This window comes from Peromyscus eremicus, chromosome 7 (genome assembly GCF_949786415.1).
Source record: "Peromyscus eremicus chromosome 7, PerEre_H2_v1, whole genome shotgun sequence".
Taxonomy (NCBI): Eukaryota; Metazoa; Chordata; class Mammalia; order Rodentia; family Cricetidae; genus Peromyscus; species Peromyscus eremicus.
The window spans coordinates 90,183,576-90,202,899 of NC_081422.1; the positions used below are offsets into that span (position 1 = coordinate 90,183,576).

General features: G+C 35.4%; 1 protein-coding gene and 1 pseudogene across 1 annotated transcript in view; both read left to right on the forward strand.

The window, feature by feature from the left end:
• The window catches only part of Atr (ATR serine/threonine kinase), a 110,460-nt gene that overhangs the window by 83,422 nt on the left and 7,714 nt on the right, over window positions 1–19,324 (forward strand). The window contains exons 37-45 of the mRNA XM_059268384.1: window positions 3,494–3,591; window positions 4,256–4,488; window positions 5,537–5,671; window positions 7,250–7,450; window positions 8,909–9,052; window positions 13,121–13,271; window positions 16,791–16,947; window positions 17,056–17,209; window positions 18,353–18,504. Coding sequence (XP_059124367.1) covers window positions 3,494–3,591; window positions 4,256–4,488; window positions 5,537–5,671; window positions 7,250–7,450; window positions 8,909–9,052; window positions 13,121–13,271; window positions 16,791–16,947; window positions 17,056–17,209; window positions 18,353–18,504 — 1,425 coding nt within the window. The remainder of the gene's footprint in view (window positions 1–3,493; window positions 3,592–4,255; window positions 4,489–5,536; window positions 5,672–7,249; window positions 7,451–8,908; window positions 9,053–13,120; window positions 13,272–16,790; window positions 16,948–17,055; window positions 17,210–18,352; window positions 18,505–19,324) is intronic.
• Window positions 2,132–2,313, forward strand: LOC131915781 (U1 spliceosomal RNA; annotated as a pseudogene).

Below are 19,324 nucleotides of genomic sequence, written 5' to 3' on the forward strand. Positions count from 1 at the left end.
TACAACTTTTTTCTTAGTCTTAAAAAATGGGGTGTGTGTTTGTGTGTGTGTGTGTAGAAAGGTATATGTAGATACAGTTTTAGAAAATCAATAGTACTGGGCTGCAGATATAACTTAATAGTAGAGCACTTGCATAGCATGTTTAACAACAAAAAATTTTTTTAATCTGTCATTTGCTGGACATGGTGACCCATACCTATAATCCCCATACTCAGGAGGTTGTGACAGTCATTGCTCAAATCACTGTGTATAGTATTTCAGAAGACCTTTAACTTAATATATTTAATTGTTAAATTTAATGGTAATTGAGTATTTTCTCCTAGTCAAATCCTGTAAAAAATTAACAAATAGGGACATTATTTTGAGGTTACACTAAATAAAGAGCTTGTTTTTTTCTTAGTTTGCTTTTGAATTTTAGAAACAGAATCTTGCTCTATAGCTCAGGCTATTTTTGAACTCATATTCCTTTGCCTCAGTGTGACCACCATGCCTGTCGGGAGCCTATTCTTGAACTAGGCAAAGGATGAAATACAACTTTTTGTTTTGTTTTGTGAAGTGAGGTCTTATGTAGCCCAAGCTAGCCTCAGACTCACTATGTAGCTAAGTCTGGACTTGAATTTCCTGATCCTCCTGCTCTGGTTGAAATATAACTTTTAATTTCAGATGCCAGTGTGTGTGTGTGTGTGTGTGTGTGTGTGTGTGTGTGTGTGTGTGTGTAATATACATATATATATATATATTCATGCTTAGTTTTTCTATTTGGCAAATTATTAATTTATAAGTAATGACATTTCATAATTCTTGTATTTATGTGCTATTATTTTCTATTGAAGGATTCTGACTTAACAGCAATAAACTTATTAAAATAATTCCTTATTTTTAGGTCTTATCATTACTCAGTTAAATGTTTCTTTTCAGTAATTAAAGCAGTATTTATCTATCCCAAGTTAAAATAACAACACTTAGCCAAATTTCTTTTTCCTAAGAAAATTTCAATTTTTGTGAAATCTAAACTCAATTTCATTAATTTGTTTCCATAGTTGTAATTACTAATAATTATAAATATTATTGGTTTTCTTTATGGCTGTGTTATTAAAGGATAATTCCTGGCTTGTTGACATTTTGAAATGGAATAAGAAACAATACAATTACTAATTGAATTTTCTTTTCTAGAATAAACAATTTTTAAAATTTTTTTCTTTACTCTTTGTGTATGTCAGGTCCTTAGTATACAGAACATACTCATTACATTTCTTAAGTTGCACTTCAAAGAAGGAAAGCTACTTTATGTTCATTTCTTCTGTCTTTTGACTGTTACCATTTTTTTATTTTTATTTTATTTTTTTTTGCTTTTTCGAGACAGGGTTTCTCTGTGTAGCTTTGAGCCTTTCCTGGAACTCACTTGGTAGCCCAGGCTGGCCTCGAACTCAGAGATCCGCCTGGCTCTGCCTCCCGAGTGCTGGGATTAAAGACGTGCGCCACCACCGCCCGGCAACTGTTACCATTTTTTATTGTTGATTTTATTTGTTTGTGGTAGGATCTTGTCTATATAGCCAAGGCTGGCCTCTCAGTCTGCCTGTCTTAGCTTCCTGAATGCTGAGATTATTAAATTTATAGCACCAATGCTCAACTTCTACTACATACTTATAACTGTTTGGTATTGTTTTATACTGGCACTTAAAGTTTTTTTTTTTAAATTAGATTTCCTCATTTTATTGTATGTGTGTTTTGCCTGCATGAATGTATATGTACTATGTATGTGCTTAGAGCCTATGAAAGTCAGAAGAGGGCATCAGATCCTCTGGAAACTGGAGTTATGAATGATAATAAACCACTATGTGGGTGCTGGACATTGATCCTGTTCCTCTGCAAGAGCAAAAGTGCTCTTAACCACTGTACTACCTCTCCATCCCCTATATATTTTTAAAAGAGTAAAAATTAGCTATTATGATATATTCACTTGAATAACTGAATGTGCCTTGAATAATTATGTTATTACTGCTTTAGTGTGAATTGTTGTCCTCAAAAACAGTTTAATTAGGGAATGAAAGCTTATATATATAAAACACTTAGGTATGTAATAGAATTTGTTTGCAGTTATAAAAAATGAATGATACAAATATTAACAAAAAAAATTGCCTGGCAGGGGAGATATCATGATTACAAAGATCATGAGTTATCAGGAAGATGGTTTTCCTCAGATAAGCTTAGCCATTATACTCTAGATGTGCTGACCCCCATGGTTTCTCCAAATGTGGAAAACCCACTGCATAATTTGTGGTAGTAGGAGTTTGTGTTCACACTTTTCTCCAGGAATGAATGGAGCTGTATATGCAGCATACCAGAAATAAAGTAGACACACCTAAGAGTTACATACTTAGGGCAAGTTTGTGGTAAAAACTCAAGCTACTGGCTTTGATTGTTGTTTGAATCTTAGATGGTCTTATAATAAAAACAAACAAACAAAAAAAACCTGGGGCCAGATATTGGGGTGAAAGCTGAAAGATCAGAGAAGCAGAGCAAGCCACAGCCTCCACCTATTACCTCACCAACTCCACAAATCCTCAGACTGAAAGCCTCTGAGTCCTCACCTGAAAGGGTCTCAGCTGAACTGCTTTAGTTCCTGTTTCCTCATGCCTTATATACCTTTCTCCGCCCTGCTGTCACTTCCTGGGATTAAAGACGTGTGCTTCCCAGTATTGGGATTAAAGGTGTGTGCCACCACTGCCTGGCTCTGTTTCCAGTGTGGCCTTGAACTCAGAGATCCAGATGGATTTCTGCCTCCTGAGTGATAGGGTTAAGGGAGTGTGCCACCACTATCTGGCTTCTATGTCTAATCTAATGGCTGCCTCTGTTCTCTGATCCTCAAGCAAGATTTATTAGGGTACACAATATATCACCACCCATAATTATAAAAATATATCTTTTCATCATCAGCTGCAAAGGAAGAAAAGTGCAGAAATGTAATTTTCTAGAAATACAATGATTAGGTCTAACCAAGCTTATTGCCATGGAATACAAATGAAGGTACAGATTGTAAGGACCATTTGAAGGAAGTATTAAAAGACTTTGACTAACTCTCAAAACGTCTATACTTGTTAATGCTAACTGAATACTTTATCAAGAAAAGATGAACCGGAGAGGGAATAACCTACTAGGAAGAAATATCAGTACCATTGTTTCAGGGGCTAGGGGTATATCTCAGTAGGTAGGGTGCTTGCTTAGCGTGCATGAAGCCCTGGGTTTGATATGTGGTACCAAAGAAAGAACCATGCCTGTAGTCTCTGGCTTAGGAGATAGAGACAGAGGATTCAGGGTCTTATCCTCCACTGCATACTGAGGTCAAGACCAGAGAGATGGCTAAGTATGTGATACTATAGTTTTTGTCAGAAGGCTGTACATAACTGAAGTGGTAGTTTAAGACTTTAAATTCTAATTCATATAATCTAAAAAAGAACTGTGCTAATCATATTTCTCATTTATGTAATTGCAGATCTCTTCAGTATGGAAATCAGTTCATATATCAGTCAATGCCACGAATGTTATCACTATGGCTTGATTTTGGTGCTAAGGCATACGAATGGGAAAAAGGTATAATTCTTTATATAAAAATTTTAAGGCACTAGAAAGAATTATAACTTTGGTATAAAATAACATTTGGCGTCACAATCTCACTTACAAAAAACAGTAATAAGTTTGATAATTAAAATGTTATAATGTTGTAAGAAACAAAGGATGGGGGCTGGAGAGATGGCTCAGTAATTAAGAGCACATACTGCTCTTGAAGAAGACCTGAGTTTAATGCCAGCACCCATGTCAGGCAGTAGATCCAAAGTTGCTATCCTCCACAGGTACCCGCACTCACGTGCACATGTGCGTGTTACACACACACAATTGAAAAATAAGTTTTTTGAAAAGAAATAAAGTGTGAAAAGAAAGGGAAAGGTAGACTTTTAAAGTGGTTGTGATTCAGGAATGAAAAGTAATAGTCTTCATTTTTTGATAACTCTAACACTTTGAAAGATATCAGTTTAAGCATGTAATTCACCCTAAAATTTACAGTGGATGATAAAACCAAATGCCTCTTAGACCTAAATGCTTTTCTCATTTACACAAACTATCCAGCAAACTAGCTGTGGGAATGCAGATAATGTATTTTAAAGGCAGTTTTTATCACATTTTTTTTCCGTGAATGGAATTAATGCACTGATGTTTTATTTTGTTTTTTCCTGTCTCAAACTGTTTTTCCCCCTAGGTGGCCGTTCTGATCGTATGCAAATGAGAAATGATTTGGCTAAAATAAATAGCGTTCTCACAGAGCACACAAATCGGTTAGCTCCATATCAGTTTTTGACTGCTTTTTCACAGTTGATCTCTCGAATTTGTCATTCTCATGATGAAGTGTTTGTTGTCTTGATGGAAATAATAGCCAAGGTGTTTCTGGCCTATCCTCAGCAAGCAATGTGGATGATGACAGCTGTGTCAAAGGTAATACATTCGTTTGTCTCCACAGTGTCTCCTAACACTTATGGCAGATTCTTAAAACAAATATATAAATGCTAGTTCCAGGGTTCTGACTTACATTAAGTTGGTAATTTTTAAATACTTTCTAACAGAGAAAAATTTTACCTTGTTTAAATATTTTGAGATACTTATCAAATGAGAATTGACCAGTATTTTAAGATTAAAGACTTGAACATGTTTTTTCCTCATGAAGTTTTTTGTAAATAGTTATGATAACTAGTTTTTTAGAGATTTTTGTATATGAATATTTTGCTTGGATGTATATCTGTGCACCACTTGCATGCCTGGTGCCCACCGAGGTCAGAAGAACGTGTTGGATCCACTCGAATTGGAATTATAAATGGTTGTAAGTTGCCATGTGAGTGCTGAGAATTGAACCTAGGTCCTCTATGAAAACAACTGCTCTTAATCACTAAGCCATTTCTCCAGGCCTATGATTCCTTTCTTTTCCTGAGTATTTTAATTCAAAATATTTAGTCTAATACTAAAACAAGGACTGTATTATTAGTGGGCATGTATACATTGATTAGTATATTTAATGGGTAAATATTATAGAAAAGTTAGTATACAAATAATAAGAAAATTAAAATTCAGACTAGTCATTAGTATTTTCTTATAACTTATGTATATTTTCTAATCATATTTTTAACAGTAAATTTTAAATTGATAATTTCATATTTTCACTCAAATATTAAATAATTAACTTTAACATTAGATAACTAAGCATTCATTAAATCATTAGGTTTTTTTGTTTGCTTTTTATTTTTCTTTTCCTTTTTCTTTTTTCTTTTTCTTGCTACATCTCTTATTATCGGATTGTTTCTTCTGTGTAGATCCCATCAAGGGAATTCACTGGTTATAGGATTAAAATTTCTTTATGGCTCTCTTGATGTTACCAAATTGATTTCCTGTATGCTTATCATTATAAACTCACATTGTGAATATTGTTTTAAGTTGTTCTTGCCAATCAGGTTTCATATATAATTGTCTCTACTTTTTTTTTAATTGACAGTCTTCTTATCCCATGCGTGTGAACAGATGCAAAGAAATTCTTACCAAAGCTATCCATATGAAAAAGTCTTTAGAAAAGTTTGTTGGAGATGCAACTCGCCTAACAGACAAGCTACTAGAATTGTGCAACAAATCGGTACTGTCACAGGTCTTATTGCTTATCAACCAATGTTAAATAATGTTATACAAGAACTTATATGTATTTGAGCTGTTTTTTCATTAAAATTTTTAAGTACATCAGTATACATGTATCAAAATGTATCAAATGGTATATTTTAATGAACCTTTTCTACCTCCTTCCCTATTCTTCGTAGTACTAGAGATTGAACCGGAAACCTGATCTTGCTAAGCAAGGGCTTTACCACTGAGCTACACCTCTACCCCTATATAATTTATCTTAATAAATCTGTTTTAAACTTGTAACTTATATGTCCTCTTCCAGATATCCTCTGCATTTCTGAATTTTTCTGAAAATAATACTTTTAATAGTTTTCAATAGTTTTAAATAAATGATTAAATCAACCATAAAAAATCCATGTAAAATGTATTAAAGCAGTCTCTGATTATATTGTCATATCCTTAAGTTTTGAAAACTTGTATATTAACCTACATATATGATAGAAAACCGAATGGAGAATTTTTTATTAGTTGGTTGCCAAGTGTTGGATTATTGAACCCAAGGCCTTATGCATAATAGGCAATCACTTTACCCATGAGCTTTAGCCCAAGCCCCTGATTTTCAATATTTCAGTGCACAGTCACCGTGCTGAGGAAACAAAGACGACTAATAGAAACCTGCCTTGAATTGCTGATAGATTTGTAGGAAAACAAGCAGATGGCTATCGTTTGGAGTAGTAAGCATTATTTTCAGTATACTTGTGACTGAAGTAGGAAGGTGGTTAAAGGAGTGTCCACTTCTGTGTAAGGAATTAGGGTAGGAAACAAAACAAAAGACTGTAGGAGAGATAAAAGTATGTGGAGGATTATTAAAGGGAGAGGTTCTTGATTAGGTAAATAGCTAGTGTCCCTTGACAAATAATCAAAATCCATTAATCATTTCTAGGTAAAAAGAGAACAGGTGACCCTATTTTTCTTCCTCCTCTCATAAATAAACTCTTCTCAAAAGGATAGTCGCTCATTATTTCCATTAATTTTACTTGACCTGTTATGTACTTGACACTAGGAAAAGCTGTTATTTTATGGATACTGGCCTTGTGAGTACTTTTCAGGTCAAGTGCTTAGTTTTTCATCTGAAACATTCATGGCAAACTACATGTGGGAATTAAATTCTTTTTCTGGTTTTAAAGGTACTCATACTTTATATTGGATATTGTAACTGATGGTAATCTGTTGGAATATCCCATAATGAAACACACATTGCATTGATCTTTACACTAAGAAATTCAGGTATCATTTTATTGCTAAATGAGATTTGATAACCAAAAAAATTTATTTATAGATTTTCTCATGTCTGATAATATGTCACTGGTTTCTACTAATCTCCTTCAGTCATTAGAAACTCCTATGATAAAAGAATTTTTATTTATGAGGTAAAAGAGGTTTAAATGAGATGATTAAAAATACTTAGGACATTGCACACTGCTAAGCAATTGAGATTGTAAAAATGAAATGTTTACTGTGCTTAAAGTTCTCTAATTCAAGGTAAATTCAGAAAAATTGAAATATACTGTTTGTGTTGATTTTTTTTTTTCAGGTTGATGGAAGTAATTCTACATTAAGCATGAGCACTCACTTTAAAATGCTTAAAAAACTGGTAGAAGACCCAACATTTAGTGAAATCCTCATTCCTTTGCAGTCAGTCATGATACCTACTCTTCCATCAATTTTGGGTGCCCATGCTAATCATGACCCATTTCCTGGGCATTGGGCCTATCTTGCAGGCTTCGATGATGTGGTAAACTTCAGTTTTATATAACTATAATTTTTTAATGTAGTTAAGCTTACAACTTCAAATTAAGGTAAAAATCTAACTGAATTTATTTGCAAAGAAAATCCTAGAAATGTAGAAAAATGGAATTGTCTTGTACTGTGGTACAAAGTTAAGTGTTAAGGAGTTATAACCAGCCTTCACATGCTCATATTTCACTATGACTGTGTTTTCACAATTTTATTTTCCTATATTTTCTTTTGTCTTAAAAAATGGAGAGCAGATGAAGCAAAATGTGTTTGATTTGCTTCTTATGCGGAACCAAAATTCAGATAACTTTTTATTGCCCATGTGTGCACGAGTTAATGTGAGCATGTGCCACAGCCCACAGGTGGTCAGTGGATAACCTCAAGTGTTGGTCCTTACCTTCCACTTTATTTCACACAGAATTTCAGGCTGGGTGGCCCATGGGCTTCCCACAGTTCTCCTGGTTCTGCCTCCCATCTCACCAGAAAGCACTGAATCATAGACATGCTCCAAACTCAGGTCTTCACACTTGGGTAGCAAGTACTCTACTCACTGAACATCTCCTCAGCCCATCCCTGTTTTTTAAATGCACTGCTGGGAATGAGCCTGTGGCCTCTTCCTGCGAGGCATAACCTTTTCTTCTGTTCCAACTGCCCACCCATGAAACGTGGCTATAAATGAATGTTTATTTTAAGGAAATAGTGCTGGAATACTTCTAGGGGAAACTTTGGAAAACTCCCTATTTATTCCAAATTTTCTGTGGCTTAGAACATTTTAAAACTTTTAATAATCATTTACATTTTACATTATAATAATCATGTTTTGTTTTTAACTTAAGCAGTATTTTTTAGTTTACTCATGAGGTAAGCTTCATTTTGGAGATTTTTTTCAAAAGCAAATTACTTTCAATTTATAAACTTATTCTTTGAACATTTATATGATGTATTTTGATAATACCTTTCCAACATTATGATAAATTTTTTTTAGTATGTAAAATTTTGTGACTGCTTTGAAAGGACTACCTGAATATGCATGTGTAAGTACCTGTTTGGTTGACAAAGTCAGGGTTTGTTTTTGGTTTTGTATTGTTTTTTACTTCATATCCATTCAATCTTATTTTGGGGGGGGGGGGGGCGGGTTGAGACAGGGTTTCTTATATTTTTGGTTGTGAGCCTAGCCTTTAACGGCTGAGCCATCTCTCCAGCCTGAGACAGGGTTTCTTTATGTAACAGTCCTGGCTGTCCTGGAACTCACTCTGTAGACCTGGCTGGCCTTGAACTCGACAGCCTTATTTTTTAACTTCTAGGTAGCTAAGGTAAAAGGAAATTTTAAAATACTAATTTACTACATATTCCCACTTATTCTTTTTTATTATGATGCATAACTCAATATTTATAATATTCAAATTTAACAAAGAATTCCAGCCTTGTCTTAAATATAACATTCATTATTTTTTAGGTAGAAATTCTTTCTTCACTTCAGAAACCAAAGAAGATCTCTTTAAAGGGCTCAGATGGAAAGTTCTATATCATGATGTGTAAACCAAAAGACGACTTGAGGAAAGACTGTAGACTAATGGAATTCAATTCTTTGATTAACAAGGTTGGAAATAGTTTGCTTTTCTTAAGATTTTTTATTATTATTATTCTCAATATGTGTATGTGCAATGAGTATAGGTGTCTGCTAAGGCCGGAGGCATGAGATTTCCTGGAGCTGGAGTTATAGCTGGCTGTGAGCCACCTGAGACAGGTACTGAGAACTGAATTTGGGCCCTCAAGAAGAGCAGCAAGTGTTCTTACCCGCTTAGCCATCTGTCCAGCCCCATTGCTTTTATTTTAGAATTAGGAAAATAATAGTCATAGTAAAGTGGACTTCTCAGTAGGTGGTTAGATCACTCTTGAAACGTATGTTTTCATTCTCTCTCTCTCTCTCTCTCTCCCTCCCTCCCTCCTCTCTCTCTCTCTCTCTCTCTCTCTCTCTCTCTCTCTCTCTCTCTCTCTCTCTTTCTTTTTGGTTTTTCAAGACAGGGCTTCTCTTTAAAGTTTTGGTGCCTGCGCCGGGCGGTGGATCTCACTCTGTAGACCAGGCTGGCCTTGAACTCACAGAGATCCATCTGGCTCTGACTCCTGAGTGCTGGGATTAAAGGCATGCACCACCACTGCCCAGCTTAATTTCCTCATTTTTAAAAATTTATTTTTTATTTTATGTGCATTGGTATTTTGCCTTCATGTATGTCTTTGTGATGGTACCAGGTTCCCTGGAACTGGAGATACAGACAGTTGTGAGCTGCCACGTGGGTGCTGGGAATTGAACCCCAGTCCTCTGGAAGAGCAGCCAGTGCTCTTAACTGCTGAGCCATCTCTCCAGGCCTCATTTTCTCATTTTTGTGATAAAATATACATAATATCACTTAAATCAAGTATATATTTCAGTGCCATTGAGTGTATTCACATTGTTGTACAACCATCTTCACCATACCTTTCAAAGCTTTTATATTAGTATTACAAATTGAAACTTGTCTATTAAATCATAACTCTCCATTTCTTCTCTCAACTAGTCTTTAACAACCACAGTTGTACTTTCTACCTCCATTAATGTCACCACTTTGGGTACCTTATATAAACGGTCCTGTTGTGACTGGCTTGTTTCACTCAGCAGCATGTCTTCAAGATTCAGAATTTCCTTCCATTTAAAACTCAATAATATTGTAATTAAGGAACATTCTACATCTTTATCTATTTATCCATGAGTTTCTTCCATGTGATATTTTGAATGAGTATACCAGTGTCTGTTCAAGTCTCTTTTATCAGATTTTTGAATATATACATAGATTTAAATTATCCGCTTCAGTTAACTTTTATGATTTTGTTTATAGAGAACGTAAGACATTTCCTTAATAAAGGAAATATTTTCTGTTTAATGGTTTGTATAAAACACTCTACTTATCTAGACTTGGGCTTTCTGTTTCAGCGCTAGAAAAAAATCAGGTTCTGTTTGTATGACTTCATTGTTCAAAAAGTAATCATTAGCATTTTTTTCCTGTTCTGTTGGTAAGTGCTTGCTATCTGTCTCAAAGAAATATGGGAAATCTGGTTAGCCAGGAATGGTGGTGGTAGCACCATTTAGGAGTCTGAAGCAGGAAGGTTTCAAGAATAGATATGCTACAAAGAATCTTGACCTTGACTTAAATGTAGCATTCATCATCTTTCGGTAAAAATTCTTGTTTCTGTTCAGAAGCCCTTTAGATCTGTTTAAAAAAAAAAGTCAAATACATCGCAATATGTAAGTCAAAAATGACTGAGGATTGTAGATTAATTGAATTCAATTATTTGATTAGTAAATTTTATAAACAAGACCCAGTCTCAAAATAAAAAATCAATTATATAGTCTTGTCTATTTTGAATTATTCTTCAGACAGGCATTCATGAACAGTTATGGTTTGGGGATGCTGGATAAGAATGCTGAGGTCTGGACTCAAGCTTCCCCTGCCCCTCCTCCCAAAAGACAATGTAGACTATGCTTGCTTTAACCAAATATAATTTAAAAGGTAATACAAATGGTCATTGCAAAGGCAATATGGTGAAAATTAATTTTCACTTAAAATGTTACTTGGATAAATGTTTCTTCATAGATGATTAAACCATTAATACCAGAGCTCCGTAAATGTTTTTCTGATTTAAGTGTCAGATGGGCTAGCTTTAGTTTGTTAACTTAGTTGTAGTAAGTTTTAATACTACTGTTAAGGCTTCTTGTTAGCATGGTCAAAGAAGAAAATGTGAATTTTCTAACCATGTTGGCTGTAGAGGTTAGACCGATTTGTACAGGAGCTTCTGTCATATTGTTTCCTGGCATTAGTGACAACTACATATTCTTAAAGGTTTTTTGTTTTGGGTGCTTCTTTTGTTTTTGTTCTTGTCTTTTTTTTTTTTTTTTTTTTTTAGTTTGAAATGCCAGATTCTCCTTGAACTGGCTATATAGTCACGGGTGACATTGTAGTCCTGATCCACCTACCTCCACCTCTAAGTGCTGGGATTTCGGGTATATACTACCAGGCCTGGCTTAAATGATTATTTTTGGTCAGTTGATCACATTTCTGAAAGGAACAGATTAATTGTTAGAGAAATGTGCTGTTTCCTTCAAAAAGTTCCAGAATTAAACATTCTCTTTGTCCATACCTGGTATATCAGGATTGATCAAATGAGACATAAAGCTGTCTTCTACCAGATGATAACTTTGAAATAAAACAATTATAATTAAATATAAGAATATGAAAGAAATTTTGATATCATACAACTCATGCTTTTTTCATATTTTTATTATAATTATGTTTTGATATATTTTATCATTCCATTTTTTGATATAGTCCTCTTGGAGGAAGCATTGTCAGCCTAGACAAGAGAATTTAAATTGTATATATTTATATACAGATTTACATGCATTGTAGGGTTTTCTTTTAATTCTTTAAAAAATTTATTCTTCTGTCATATGTTGCATCCTGACTGCAGTTTCCTCTTCCTTCTCCCCTCCCAGTGCCTTTCCCCATCACATTCCCTCTGCCCTAGATCCATTCCTCCTCTTTTCTCTTCAGAAAAGGGCTGGCCTCCCAAGGATATCAACCAGTCATGGCATGTCAAGTTATAATAAAACTAGACACTTCCCCTAATATTAAAGCTGGACAAGACAAGCCAGTAGGAAGTAAAGGGTCCCAAAAGCAGGCAAAAGAGTAAGAGACAGTCCCCACATCCACTATTAGGAGTCCCACAGGAACACCAAGCTACACAACTAATATATATGCAGAAGGCATAGGTCTGACGCATACAGCCTCCCTGATTGTCTGAGTCACTGTGAGCCCCTATGAGCCCTGGTTAGTTGATTCTGTTGGCTGGTTTCTTCCTCCTCCTCCTCCTCCTCTTTTTTTTTTTTTTTTTTTTTTATTAAAAAAGGATTTCTCTATAACAGCCTTGGCTGTTCTGGAACTCTCTCTGTAGACCAGGCTGGCCTTGAATTCACAGAGTACACCTGCCTCTGCCTGCCAAGTGCTGGGATTAAAGGCTTGTACCACCACTGCCCGGCTCTGTTGGCCATTTTCTTGTGTCTTGATCCCTCTGGCTCCTGTAATCCTTTCTTGCCCTCTTCAGCAGAATTCTCCAAGCTCTGCCTAATGTTTGGCTGTGGGTCTCTGCCTCTGCTCTATCAGTTGCTGGATGGAGCTTCTCTGATAATGCTTATGCTAGACTTTTTTGTTTTTTTAATAAATAGTATGATTCCTTATGACTTTTACAGAGAGGAAGGTAAATAACAGTAAGGATTTCTTGTAGTTTTTAGGTAAAATTAAACATCAGTCTCTGTGCTTAAATATTTAACATTAATGATGTCTGTAATGCAGTAGAAAATAAAACAATGTATTTTGTTGTTATGGTTACAAATACTATCTTTCAAATATGGTGTTCTGTTACAATCATAGTGAAGAATAAAAAAAAAGGATTCCACAAGGCATTTTAAGGTTCAGAGGTAGAATAGGGAAATGACCCTATAGCTTCCTCCTAACTTTCAGAATTATTCATTAAAGGCTTCCATCAGCACTTTTCCTAGGAAGTGAATAATATTTAGATACATTTGACATAACAGGTATTGAGTACTATTTGTTTTTCATTTCTATGTTTTTCATAGAGCTTAAGAAAAGATGCAGAATCACGCCGAAGAGAACTTCATATTCGAACATATGCAGTTATTCCACTGAATGATGAATGTGGGATTATTGAATGGGTGAACAACACTGCTGGCTTGAGACCTATTCTTACCAAACTATATAAGGAAAAGGGTATTGTATTCATTTTTACGGTAGAAGTGTATACTATGGGTTTGTTAGCTACAAACATTTGAAATACAAATATGATAGTTTTTATCATACCAATGCACGTATTTTTACCTAAGCCTAGTGAACTTTATATTCTATATACAGAAGCATGTAAGGTCTTCTTTCCTCCCTTTCTTCCTTTGACTCTCTTTTTTTTGAACATTTTATATTTCTGAAATATTTGTTAGCAATTCTGAAATAATTTATATGCCTTTAGCAAATAAGTAAATATTAGGTGAATAATGAAAGATAGTTTTCTCACTGTAAGAGAAAGGAAAATATTTGGTTGGATTAGAGGCTGTCCTAACTTGAGATAACTTTAGCAAAAATAATATTGATAGTTATTAATTATAACCCATGAGATAAAATAAGTATACCTTCATAGTGATGTAAACATATACTTTCATAAATAGGTAAGTAGGAAAAGCTCTTTATTATATTAAATGGAATAAATAAATGCAGGACTGAGGACATAGAATATTACTAGTAAACACCATAAGAATTGCTGTCGGGCTGGAGAGATGGCTCAGCGGTTAAGAGCACTGGGTGTTCTTTCAGAGGTCCTGAGTTCAATTCCCAACAACTACATGGTGGCTCACAACCATCTGCAATGAGATCTCGCGCCCTCTTCTGGTCTGCAGGTGAACATGCAGACAGAATGCTGTATACATAATTAATAAATAAATCTTTAAAAAAAAAAAAAGAATTGCTGTCATAGGCAATGACTATAAATGGGTTCTACTGTTAATAGACAAAGTTAGTTGAGTGTGGTGGTGCTTGCCTATAATCCCAGCAGTCAGGAAAGCCAAGGCAGGAGGATCATCAGTTCAGTGCCAGCCATGGCTTCAGAGTGATACTATGTCTCAAATTTTTAAAAAGAAAAACAGTATGGTAAGAAACAAGTCATTTGTGGTGTCAAATCCTTTTTCATGAGATACTTGTTATCATGAACAGAAAAAAAGAGTAACTTTTTAATAGAGAAAAATAACTGATGAGATTTCTCTATTGTTACACAGCTATTTTCTGTTGTTTAGTTTATTTCTTTTTGATATAGGCTCTTACTGTGTAGACTAGGATGGCTTCAAACTCAAAAGAGATTTGCCTGCTTCTGCCTCTCAAAGTGCAGGGACTAAAGGTGTGCACCACCAAATGTGCCTGGTTTTTGTTTTTGTTTTTTTAGAACTCAGCTAATTTATTCTTTAACAGTTCCACACATGTATACAATATATTTTATTCTTTATCTTTTTAAAATCTGTGTACATGTGTTCGTATGTGCAAGTATGGCAGAGCTACAGTGTGCATATGGAGGTCAGAGATGACCTGGAGTGTCAGTCCTCAACTTCTCCCTTGTTTGAGACAGGGTCTTTTGTTGCTGCAGAGGCCAGGCTACATGCCCTTGAGCTTCCAGAAATTCTTCAATCTGTGTTCCCCATCTTGCTCTGGGAACACTGGGTTGATAAATGTGCACTGCTGCATCCAGCTTTACATAAGTTGTGAGGATCTGAACTGAGATCCTCATGCTTATAGAGCAGGTAGTTTATCCACTCACCCTATCTCCCTGGCCTAAATCTCTTTTTTCTACTATAAGAATACCAGTTCTTAGATTATTGAATTATAATTTCACCTTAATGACCTTTTCTTAACCTAGTTTTATCTGCAAAGACTTTGTTTCCAAATAAGGTTACCTTCTTTAACAAATTTTTGGAAGGTTGCTTTGTTTTTTGAGACAAGGTCAAACTATGTAGCCTTTGCTGTCCTGAAACTTACTATGTAGATCAGGCTGGCATTGTACTCACAGAGATCTTCCTGTTTCTGCCTCCCGAGTGCTGGAATTAAAATCATGTGCCACCAGTCCAGCTATTTAGCATACTTTTTAAGGAACACAATTTAGTCTATAACAATAAATAGTACTGATAAATTATTACAGTGTGGGTATTATACTAAGCATGTTTTATAGATCATTGTTGTTATTAACAAGCCAAACTACCTAAATAACTAGTTAAACTTCATATGGTGAATGAACATCTTGAACAGAAAAAAAATCAATCAAATGTTAAGGATTCCATCTTAGGAAAATAGTAGAACTATGCAATGAATGAGGCTAAAACTCTCAAACCATAAGCTTGTCCATAGACTTTTGTGTCCAGATGATTTTCAGTTTAAGGTTTATCTTAAGAATTAATAACATGCCAGCACCAGGCGTGTTGGCACACACCTTTATTCCCAGCACTTGGTAGGCATAGGCAGGTGGATCTCTGTGAGTTCAAGGCCAGCCTGATCTACACAGTGAATTGTAGGAAAGCCAGAGCTACGTAGTGAGGCCCTGTCTGAAAACATACAAAAAACAAAATTAGTTACATGCCAGGCATGGTTGGACTCCTTTAATTCTAGCACTCAGGAGGGAGAGGCAGGCAGGTGTCTTTGAGTTTAAGGTCAGCCAGATCTACAAAGTGAGTTCCAGGCTATCCAGAGCAACATAGTGAGACACTGTCTCAACAAAGAAAAGAGAGTCAAGAACATATTGGGTATAGTAGCACAAACCTATAATACCAGCACTGAGGATGCAGAAGAAGGATACCCAAAAGTTTGAGGACTGCCTGGTTTAAAAAATTAATTCCTAAGTTTCAGGCTAGCCCTAGCTACAGAGTGAGACCTGGATTTGGATAACAGTAGTAATGGTAACTGTCTTAGTTAGAGTTTCTATTGTTGTGAAGAGACACAATGACCACAGCAACTCTTATAAATGAAAACATTTAATTGGGGTGGATTGCTTATAGTGTCAGAGGTTCAATCCATTGTCATCATGGTAGGGAGCATGGCAGTGTGCAGGCAGACATGGTGCTGGCTACATCTTGATCATAGGCAATAGAAAGTAGACTGAGATTCATACTGAGCGAAGCTTGATCAAAAGAGACCTCAAAGCCTGCCCCTACAATGACACACTTCCTCCAACAAGGCCACACCTATTTTAAACAAGCTCACACCTCCTAATAATGCCACTCCCTTTGGGAGCCATTTTCTTTTTAACCACCACGGTAACCCATGAATTTCATAGACTAGCCTTAAATTATTTGAGAATACCAGTGTGTCCTTTAAACTAGTGGTTCAACTTACCTCAGTATGACATCCTGACCAAAAGAGGTTACTATAATTTTAGTAAGGGTGACAGTATTTTCACAGTCCAGAGTGATCACTCACACCTGAATTTTTCTGAATCTTATATTCTGGAGTTATTAAATCATAAATTTTTTGTTTACATTAATTTCCATCAATAAGAGGCTATACTTTCGATAAGTATTAAGGAAAAACAGTAGAGTTTATTATTTTGTATGCTATCAAGTTATAATCATTTAGATGCATAACTAGTATTTTTCCATCCTTTTCAGTTGGAGCAAAAGTTAACAATTCCTGTCATGTTTTAATAAAAATTATTCTTGCTTCTTATTTGGCTGTGTGAGCAATTAAAATCATTCTGCTTTGTAGGAGTGTACATGACAGGAAAGGAGCTTCGCCAGTGTATGCTACCAAAGTCCGCAGCCTTATCTGAAAAATTGAAAGTATTCCAAGATTTACTCCTGCCCAGGCACCCTCCTGTTTTTCATGAGTGGTTTCTGAGAACATTTCCTGATCCTACATCATGGCAAGTTACCAAGAATATATGCATTGTTATAGTTGAATGTTTAAATTTTTTATCTTTTTTTTAACTAAAGCTGGCACAAGGTATTTGACCGGGGTTGTATTTCTTTAGGTACAGTAGTAGATCTGCATATTGCCGTTCTACAGCAGTCATGTCAATGGTTGGCTATATCCTGGGGCTTGGAGATCGTCATGGTGAAAACATTCTGTTTGATTCTTTCACTGGTGAATGTGTACATGTAGACTTCAACTGTCTTTTTAATAAGGTATGATATGACTTCAGTTAATTGGATATAATCCCTTGAATTTTCTCTCCCAAACAACTGCTCTCCCTAACTAAACTTATTAGTTACAACTACATAATTTTGGACATCTCTTAACTGGTTTTCATTAGTGGATCCCTTAGGAAGCTATTTAGAAAGCAGAGAACTTGAAAGAATGATGTATGAAAGCTAGCATGAACTTTAAGTCCTGACTCAGTAACTTAACTATATAAACATGGGCAGATCAGTTCATTTTACAGACACTTAGTCCCATAAAGTCAGAGCTGTTTAATAATTCCAAATCTGACAATATATGAGGATGGTCTTGGTTAACGAAAAAGTGTCAGGCTGGGATAGTTCAGTGGAGCACTTACCTAGTATGTGCTAGGCCATGAATTCAAGCCCTAGCAACTAAATAGTCCAGGGTGGGTTCTTGAAAGTAAATTAAGGCTATTGGATACATCTCTAAGAACTTAATGTAATTTTCTACAATTACAGTTCTGGAGGAAGTTTAGAAGGTCATCTGTTTCTTTGACCCTAATCTTTTTTCGGTTGCTATTAGCTATCACAGGAAGGTGAAAAAGTTCATAGACTCAGCTGAGAAGAAATCAAAGATAATAAGTAGTATAGATCAAACCATACAAAAGGAGAATTTTGGATAACTGCTTAGAATTATGGGAGAGACATGATCAATAATGTCAGAAAATGAACAGCTAGACTAAGTTGTTTCTTTCCCTATCTGAGGGAAAAATCTGTGGCTATTTTCTATTTTAAAGTGATAGGTGTAAAAAGAAAGTAAGAAAGAGGAGGAAAAGAAAGACATGAGAATAATTGTATATTATTATTGGTACTAAATATTTAGTGCATAAATATTCTTTATACCAATATTCAGTAAACTAAATTGGAGAAATCCATCTGTCTTCTTGATTTTACCTAAGATTAATCCATGGTTTCAAATTGCCCAGAAGCAAAGGCAGAGTTATGTGACTCTTTTCAATTACTCAATTACTCTGATGTAATTACATAAATATTTGCAGGGTATTTTTTTCTCTTTCCTAAAGGAGTCTAAACATGAAGTTCCAAATTCTTTGAGCAAAGGTTTTATAATTTTCTTGTTACCATATAATAAAATTATTTGTTTTTAAGGGAGAAACTTTTGAAGTTCCAGAAATTGTACCATTTCGCCTGACTCATAATATGGTTAATGGAATGGGTCCTATGGGAACGGAAGGTCTGTTTCGAAGAGCATGTGAAGTCACACTGAGACTGATGAGGGATCAGAGAGAACCTTTAATGAGGTAATCATCTGTGCTTTGTAAATAATCTACTAGTGACCTTGAATGTAAACACTGGTGACTTAATACATTTTCTTTATATAGAAACCACTTTTTGTTAGCTAAAGTATATTTTCAAAAATAATAACTTAAGCCTTGGCATTAATGGTCCATGCTTGTCCACTCAAAGAGACAGAGGCAGGAGAATCATGAAGTTCTAGGCCATCCTGGTCTACATACTGAGTTCCAGGACAGGCAGTGCTACACCGTAAGATCTGCTCCCTCCCCCCAACCCCCCACAAAAACAAACCAAAACAATGATTTTCAATGAGTTTGGGTATAGTCCCATAATTATTCATTCATTAGCATTCTCTAATTTTAAGATATTTTCAACACCTGATTATAGCTGGAAGTTTTCTTGTGTCCTGTCCAGTCCTCCAGCTGCTCAAACCCAAATAAACACACAGAGGCTTATATTATTTTCAAACTATATGGCCTAATGGCTCAGCCTTCTCACTAGCTAGCTCTTACATCTTAAATTAACCCATTTCTATAAATCTGTACTTAGCTACGAGGCTTATGACTTACCCGTACTTTTACATCTTGATTCTCCTGGCGGCAACTAGCAGCGTCTGCCCCATTCTCCTTTCTTCTCTCACTATCTCTTTTGGATTTTCTTGTCTGGCTCCATCCTGCCCTGCCATAGGCCAGTGCAGCCTCATTTATCAACCAATGAGAGCAACACATACTCATAGCATATAGAAAGACATCTCACAGCACTTCCCCTTTTCTATCTAATCAAAAAGAAAGGTTTTAACTTTAACATAGTAAAATAACATATAAC